This window comes from Magallana gigas, chromosome 4 (genome assembly GCF_963853765.1).
Source record: "Magallana gigas chromosome 4, xbMagGiga1.1, whole genome shotgun sequence".
Lineage (NCBI taxonomy): Eukaryota > Metazoa > Mollusca > Bivalvia > Ostreida > Ostreidae > Magallana > Magallana gigas.
In genome coordinates, this window is record NC_088856.1 from 36,865,217 (window position 1) to 36,874,312 (window position 9,096).

The 9,096-nt window shown below is 34.0% G+C and overlaps 1 protein-coding gene across 1 annotated transcript; it reads left to right on the forward strand.

Annotated features, from left to right (window-relative positions):
* Positions 1 to 5,731: 5,731 nt before the first annotated feature.
* Positions 5,732 to 8,812, forward strand: LOC136274743 (uncharacterized). Its single transcript, XM_066082330.1, has 2 exons — positions 5,732 to 5,816; positions 6,615 to 8,812. The coding sequence occupies exons 1-2, from the start codon at positions 5,814 to 5,816 to the stop codon at positions 8,334 to 8,336; spliced, it is 1,725 nt and encodes a 574-aa protein (XP_065938402.1). The 5' UTR covers positions 5,732 to 5,813; the 3' UTR covers positions 8,337 to 8,812.
* Positions 8,813 to 9,096: the final 284 nt, after the last annotated feature.

A 9,096-nucleotide genomic window follows, 5' to 3' on the forward strand; every position in this document is an offset into this window, starting at 1 on the left:
ATTGTTTATAGTTATTTCTAGAAACATTACTGCCATACATAAATGTTAAAATATTACATTTAGCTGCAGGTCTGTATCTCCTGGTCTGAAAAAAAAATTTGGATAAACGTTGCTTCAATTTTTTTTTTCACATCAGGAGCTACATACCTCCAGCTTCATGTAAATATGTATAAATCGTATTACCAAAGTTCTTTTCCATTATATTTATAGATAAATATTTTGTTTTCTGTGCTTGTCTTCAATCTCTCCTCCCCATCCTGTCCTTTTAATGTTTCTCCTGCAGGAGAAAATCTCCACTGACATGACTGGTTGTGCTAATAACTCCAAAACCTACATTAAAACCACAAGCACCTGTGTGAAAGCGTTGTTTATATGCAAAGAAAACTTTTGGATTCATAAACATCTACATTAAGCCCCATTCACAATTGGCGTACGAGCACTTTACAACTCTTTGCGATCGGAATGTTTTAGATTCGCACGAGCTCTCTCATATATTGCATGAGGTCTCGCATTTGTTGCATGCGTTTTAGTGCTTGCATCAAGTCTCCTTAAAAATTGTGGACATGCACACTATTCAGACGCGACTGAATGCGATCCAAATCATCGCAGTGCAATGCACGAACAATATATAGAACGAACATTTTACAACATTTTGTATACTCGCAAGAGTGCAGGTGCATGATTTTTAAAGGTTATAAGATGAATCGCTGCTGTAGAGAGAGAGAGAGAGAGAGAGAGAGAGAGAGAGAGAGTTGAATGTGATAATAGTCTACCATATATCATATGTGCATGTTCTAGTGAGAACATACATTAAATTGGTAAACAACAAAATATTTACAACCATCAACCATTTCTAATGCTATCATGTATGAAACATGTCATGTTATTCTAATAAATCAACAATTACAGGGGGAAGGGCGCCCCGGGTGCGCATAAACATTAAAATTAATACAAGTATCAAAAAGTAGTTTTAAAAGTGTTGCTACATTGGTCATGCTTCTGGATTGAATGTTCTTGAGAGCACATTGTGCACAACGCTGTGTAATCAAGACATACATGTTTTGCCTGTATTCTCTTTTGAGAAGTGGACAGGCATAGCCTACATCCACTTCTCTTCGCAAGCCCTCATGTTTTGATTCTGGAAAACGTGTAAATGTCGGAACCAAAGACGGTTTACACTTCGAGCCATGTTTCGACTCCAGTTTCACTGAATTTTCGTGACAGACCTATTATTTCTACATTTTAAACATAAATGCATCCATATATCACAAACAAATCAACACTAACCCGCTGTCAAATCATTTTCGCAACTTCTTCATCCCGGGTTTAAATTTTGTGTATCACATTGTTTATCTAGGTCAGCGCAGATTAAATGTTTACGTTTCGGATAAAATTGGAAACCTATTTAAGACAATAATGTCAAAAACGTAACTGAATCAACTTAATCTTACAACTTACAAACAAATACTGAGTCAAATAATTACAAAGTGGTATTTCTTCCCTTTTTTACCATCTTTTATGGTGACAAATTTTGTTCTACATCTATTTTTAACAATAAAACGAACATTGATTAAAAATATAGCATACAAGAAAAGATTAAAATAAAGAGTCTTCTTTGTTTTATGTGACAAAGTTACTTATTTTATCGTATGCATTTTGTTAACTTGTCTTAAATTGTAAAACCGTTCTATATAGCTCTGTAAATTTTAAGAAAAATGCCTTTAATCTAAAGTCTACAATCGGAACACTATTTCCGTTTTTTCCGACTCTAAAATTTCTACTTTTTAAACCACCTATAGCGAGTGTTCTCATAATTTAAACCCGGAATGTAGAGGTTGAGAAAATGATTTGAAAGCAGGTTAGTGGTGATTTGTTTGTGATATATGGATGCATTTATGTTTAAAATATAGAAATAATAGGTCTGTTACGAAAATTCAGTGAAACTGGAGTCGAAACATGGCTCGAAGTGTAAACCGTCTTTGGTTCCGACATTTACACGTTTTCCAGAATCAAAACATGAGGGCTTGCGAAGAGAAGTGGATGTAGGCTATGCCTGTCCACTTCTCAAAAGAGAATAGTTTTGCCTGGTCAACAGATCACACTCAGCCCAACGGGAATCTGCAGACACATTGTTTACATTATTATTAATCATCAAAAGCCAAAAATTTTACAAACCTGATAATATCCGAAAAGCCAAACGAGAGTGATACTATGATGTCACATTTGTAAATGTGGGTCACAATTGTAAATGTGGGGTGAGCATCCCGGTTGTAAACATGGAGGCCTGACTATCTTACCTATAATAAGTCAATTCGTACATAGAATAGTCGGCTATCTTTCCACTATACAAGTGAAAAAGAGCAACTGATCTTAATTTGCTTTTAATTCATTTAGGTAACAAGGGGTACATGTACATATATCTACATTACGTACATAATTAATTTAAAACAATATTACTGGTACATATAACTGTAATATAGAAAATTCTTCATGTCGATCTATTTACATAAAGCGACATTCTTCGGTTAACTTTTCTGTCCATTTTCAATAAACTAGCTATATAATTACAGGGATTTTTCAGCCTTTTTTTATTTTGAAAATGCCAATTTTTTTGGAATTGGGAAAATTGTATCGACAATTTCATGCAGTTGGGAGAAATCATATGTTGCATACATCATGATTTCTGAATTTATTATCATAATGGAAAATCAAAGAGCTAGACTTTAATTGAATAGAATCTAATTAACTTCACAATATAGATATATGTATAATATTCCTATATTTAGTTATTAGAACAAGTCTTTTTCCCTGAAATAAACACCTTCAACACTGGTCATAAAAGTATTACATTATTAAGAATTTATCAACATCCCCTTTTAAATTGAGAATGTATTTTTCTGTTTGAAATATTTCATAACATTTACCTTTTACTTTTATATCAGTCTAGTGTGTGTAAAAAAAAACATGTACCATTTACAGTACTGTACTGTATACCACAAAATAACGATGTTTTAGAAAAACAGAGGAAAATCGGATTAAAAGTTGGCGATGTTTACAGCGTGTTTGGAAACTTTTATGACTGCAGTTTTGCTAAATGGGTTTAATCATTTGTTAATACTGAACATTTATGGACATTCTGGTTATTTTACGAAGTATTTTTTGATAAGAAATAAACATAAGAACTATTTACCAGTTGGGGAAAAATACTGCTATACTAATTGGGATCATAATTTGGACAGCTGCTGAAGTGAACTTATTTCCAATTGGGAATGGGGACGACTTTTGCTCTGGAGAAGGTACTGATAAATCCTTGAATTACATATTACATCAAACGTACAGTGGAAATGAAAATCATGCTTTTATTGTTAACTTCGTTTCGAATGTCCTCGAAGATTAATCAACATTTGGTGTAAAATAGTCAAGTTGCACACATTATCGCCCTATTTTATTTGAATATTTTAAAAAAAAAACTTCATAAAAACATTACTTTGTTCAATTGTAGTAGGATTATCAAAAGTACTTACCATAAAATGGCTTTGATTCCTAAAAGGCAACACGCTGGCGTTAAAAGGTCCATTGTTTTAACCCGAGACGTTCCGAGAGTACTCGGAACAAATGGCGGAGAGCACTTGCCAAATGTTCAAACATGGTCAAGAAATTAACGACTTTTTTTCTAGTTAGGCTTTATACATAAAAAGTGAAAAAGTATTTTGAAAACAAGTTCATTTAGAATAATTAAAGGCTAAACAAATTATATATGTTAGATTTTTTGCAATATTGCAAGTTTTCGTTGGTCTCCTAAATGCAGAAAAATAGTCATTGCTAATTATACGATGGAGGCAGATTGAATTCCTTTTTACGAAAAAATATAGACAAAAGGCAACTATTGGATGTCAAATAATAGACACATTGATGCATTTTAGGCAAAGACACATCGTTCATTCATTTAAAGATAAGCCAATTACATTTTAGACAAGGTCAAAATAATACGGAGATCAAAATATGTCTCCCTAATCTACTGGTCTCCCTAATAAAGATAAAATAATACAATCGGTCTACCAAATGCATAAGTCAGGTATATATATATATATATATATATATATATATATATATATATATATATATATATATATATATATATTTATATATTTAAAGCACTAAAAATAACCAACGACACGAACAATAAAGTAAAATATTGTCTTGTCTTGACAATATTTTACTTTATTGTTCGTGTCGTTGGCTATTTTAGTGCTTTTCTATATATCATCTTATAACCGTGTATCTTTTGATCCGACACTTTAGATAACGAGTGTTGTTGGTTTGCTGGTGCCTCTTATTTATATATATATATATATATATATATATATATATATATATATATATATATATATATATATATATATATATATATATAATACAACTGTACAAGCAAATGCCATCCCTTGGAATTTGATGTAAACCCTGAAATGGGTAAGCTATTTCATCGGGCACTAGTGCAGATGCAAAATCATATATTCAGAAAATTTTCATTTTCCTTATGGTTAAATAACATGTAAACCCTTTTCTCTGTATTCGTGATTCGTATTAGAGATTTTCTAATTCTTGAAACGTTTAAACAATGATATGTTTTTTTTTGTTTTTCATGAAGATAGAAAGCATTGCAGAAAAAAGCAAAAAATACATAATCCGCATACATGGGCTATATAATTCTCTTTCTGAAATGCGGACATCTTGATATGATAACTTAAAAAGAATTTTGCCGTTTATACTAACATCTGCCTCTCAATCGTTTAATCAATTATCCATAAAAATACGTAAATTATCAATATTGTCGACAAGAACGTTGCACAGAATTCAAAGGAACAGCTAATTTATCCACACATGTGAATATTACTTTATAAGGCATGTACTTGTAAATTGGAAGCATGGGGTACATCTACATACATTCATCCACAATCCCTGAAAACTTTAAGCTTCAATTTCGAATAAATATAGTAATATAGTATGGTTCGTGCAAGAATTGTTTTAAATTAATCACCGTTAGACTTCAGAGCAAAGTGAAGTCTAAGAACTAGCACGCGGAAAAAAAGGACTAGCTAAACACACAGATTCATCAAAAAAAACTTTTGGCAACATTTTTAGCTCCCTCAGTGCTACATGTATGTCAACCGTTGATGGCATTAATTTGAGATATTTATAGTTTTTGCATTATAGATGGAAATAATCGTCTTTTAATTAAGATTTTAAAAAGTCATTTTGTCTTACAGAAAGAAAAAGGGGTTCCGTCTGCTCCCCGCTCTCTGGATCCGCCAATAGGTATACTCTTTAATTTGAGAAATAGTTTACTCAAGCTTATATTAAACTTTTAGTCACTCAATATTTAAAAATATATATTTTATAAATACCGAATATGCTTAGATCTAGTGCGGAATTTCGGGGGTCCGGCTCCTCTCTCACTAAAAATTAAAATTTCAAATTTTAATGTTACATGTAAAATACCGAGAAAAGCCCCCCCCCCCACCCCTACCCCCGAATCGTGCATGCAGAATAAAACATAAATTCATTTTATTAGCATTGTATTTATGAATTTTGTTTTATCAATCTAGCATGATCTTGGTTAAAACATATTAATTTGCCTTTGTATCAAGATTTTTGATATTATGCATTGATAACCATATCACACAACACTCCGCTATGTAAATAAACTGTATTCTGTTTATTCAAGGCAGCAAGCCGAGAGATTTAAATAACACAAGACTCGTATCAGGTGTCATTCACGAGATAATGACTGATATCGTTTAAGGCTCACATTGATGGTAAGTAAGAATAATTTGTCTCTCAATAAGTTGACATATTCCCTATGCGTAATATTGATTAAATCCAAGATTATTAGATCAATCAACAATGGACAATCTTGTGTGCAATTTCTAATTAATTAACCGAAAATAGTGGCCATTTTTTTTTAACAAAGTGACATGCATGAACCCTTTATAATCGGCTTATACATTCACCAATGTAAATTATATATGTAAATTATATAGTTTAAATAACTTTGTACTTGAAAACCAAATGGCCACTACTTTCAGTTAAGTAATAAGAAACTTTTCTTTTTTTAGCTAGGTATCTCTAGAAACAAATAATATCGTGTGTGCCGGTGGAAGGGGGTGATAATTTTACGACGTTAATTTGATAATCTTGAATCTCCACTGTCCCCCTCCCCAACCCTCAATTTAGATCTGCGCTGGAAAACTTCACGTCGTAAAATTAGTATTCCCTTCCACCGGCATATACACTATTCGTTGTTTCCAGAGATACCTAGCCAGAATAAAAAGTTGGTATTATAAAGAATGGACGAAAACTAATGCTTCAATCTCACTATCTCATATTGTAATTTAGACCTAGAAGTCTAAATAAAGGCTATAGATGTACATTTGCTTGCATATCATTTGCTGTGTGTGTGTGTGTTTTTGTGTGTATTTGTGTGTGTGTGGGGGGGGGGGGGGGGGGGGCGTGTGGTTGCGGGGTTGGTAGAAATGATTGAATTCTTGCTGATTTTTGATGGAAAAATACATGTTACAGATTTCTTTATATTACTTGAACATTTCTCATTTCAGATGGCACTATCTGAATCCCAAATACCACCCGACGCCCAGCATTATTTGGTGTGTGGCACTGAAGACTGTGAGAGGAACTGCCAGTTTTACTGCAATGACTGTCACCAACCAATGTGTGAACAATGCCGAGATGAACATCAGAAAAATAAGAAAACCAAGAGCCATGAAGTGGTTCCTTATAAACAACGCAAACGACAACTACCTGTGGAGAAATGCAAGATCCATCACACAAAAGAAATGGTTCTTCTCTGCGAGGAATGCCAAATTCCCATTTGTTACAAATGCACAGCCACAAAAGAACATCGCGGCCATGCGTTTACTGACCTAGAAATAGACTTTGATGAAAAAGTTTCCCTATGTCATGAAGAAATTGCAAAAATTAGAAATTATTTTGAGCCAACTTCTCAAAATTTAAAAAAAGAAATTGCTGGCGATGTCACCGAAATAAAGAAGATTATAGACGGCATAAGAACATCCATGAAGGCTGAAGCTGAGTCTGTGAAAAAGCTGGTAAACACAGTCACATCAGAAAATATAAAACAAGTCGACAAAATTGAAAAGTCATTATTAGAAACGTTAAACGGTCAAAACCAAGAAATTGATGACTACATCAACTATCTTAATGATTTAATTAAGACGTTTTATGGTTACCTATCTCCTTCAAACATAGATCAAATAAGACTTAACCTCAAATCAGAAAGCATTCGACCCATACCGATAACATCCAAACCAGTTCTACCCGTATTTACTGCTGGTCAATACAGCAGGGAAGATGTCGCCAAACTACTGGGTAGAATAACTGATCCCAACACTAAACCAGAGAACAGAAAAATAAATCCCATGGAGACTGACTCTACACAGTTGAAACCTACACAGAAACAAAGAAAACAAGACAGAGAGAAATCTGACGTGAAACAAACACTGTCTCTGTCTTCCTCTGTCACCAAGGTCAGGGAGTACACAGTACCAGATGTTGATCGTGTATCTCATATGTCACTGGGTAAATCAGGCAGACTCTGGTTCAGTGATAGTAATGGTAACCTTGTCCAAACAGATCTACAGGGGAATCAGCTACAGAAGATACAAACCAGTGGTGGAGATGAAGGCTACCACACAGTCACACAGGACGGGGATCTGATCTATACAGACAGAAAGAACAAAGCCATCAATAGGATAAGACCAGATAATACAATCACTGAATTTATTAAAACAGGAGGCTGGACACTCAGTATACACTCCTCCCACATCAACGGGGACATACTGGTGGGGATGATAAAGGATACAGATGCTAAAGTCACCAGGTACAACAAGACAGGGACAGAAATACAGAACATTCAGAAAGACAACAAAGGACAGGCACTGTATAGTGGACCACACTACATCACAGAAAACATCAATGGTGATGTCTGTGTATCAGACTGGGACAAACATGCTGTAGTGGTGGTGGATAAATCAGGACAACACAGGTTTTCCTACACAGGTCAGGGGTCAGGGTTTACTCCGTATGGAATATGTACTGATGTACTCGGTCACATCCTGGTGTGTGATGTTTTAGGTGAAACAGTTCATCTCCTGGATCAGGACGGTCGGTTCTTGTCTCTAGTACTAACACCACAACAAGGGGTAGATTATCCATATAGTGTGTGTGTGGATGATGAGAACAATCTCCGGTTGGGACAGATCCTCACCAACACAGTGACAGTGTACAAGTATCTACAGTGATCATTACATATCCATACAATAGTTACATGCATGTGCTGTGTGTATGTTGTAAGACAATGTAACAACAACACTGTGATAGTGTTCAAGAGTATTCACTGGGATACATACAAATCATTCATGTAAACTTAACCTGTGTATGTTTATTTTTAATACCGGTGTTTATCAATGAGTATTTTCCATTGCTGACGAATTGATAATAAATATGTGACTATGTATTAACAATATCAAATTGTTCTGCGTTATAAGTTATATTAGAAACTGCTAGTTTGAATATTGTCTATTATAGCTATCAAAAAGACTTAATTTACAAACGGCGCAATATGTCTAGTATGATAGACGGAAATATGATATTAAAAAAACAGATGCATTAATTAAAACGTTGTCCTAAATAAGAAAAATAAAAGAATGTAACTTATCTTTTTTAAGCATCACATATGAGATGAATACGATCGGAGAGAGAGAGAGAGAGAGGAGAGAGAGAGACGGAGAGAGAGAGTGTGTGCGTGCTAGGCGGACTTGTTCTGTAAGCAATAGAACTGCATGTAGCTACGTATACTTTGTATGATTATATATTTGCATTTCCATTGTTCTTTCCCACTGTAAGCCCATACGGAGGAGCTGCAATTATTTCTCTATAATCGCAATTGCTCTGTCAGTATACTATGACGTCATAAAGGTGTAACGTTAAATATACTTTTCCATGACGTTATAGATTAAACCACTATACGATACATCATGTGTTTTTCTCCAACTCCATTAA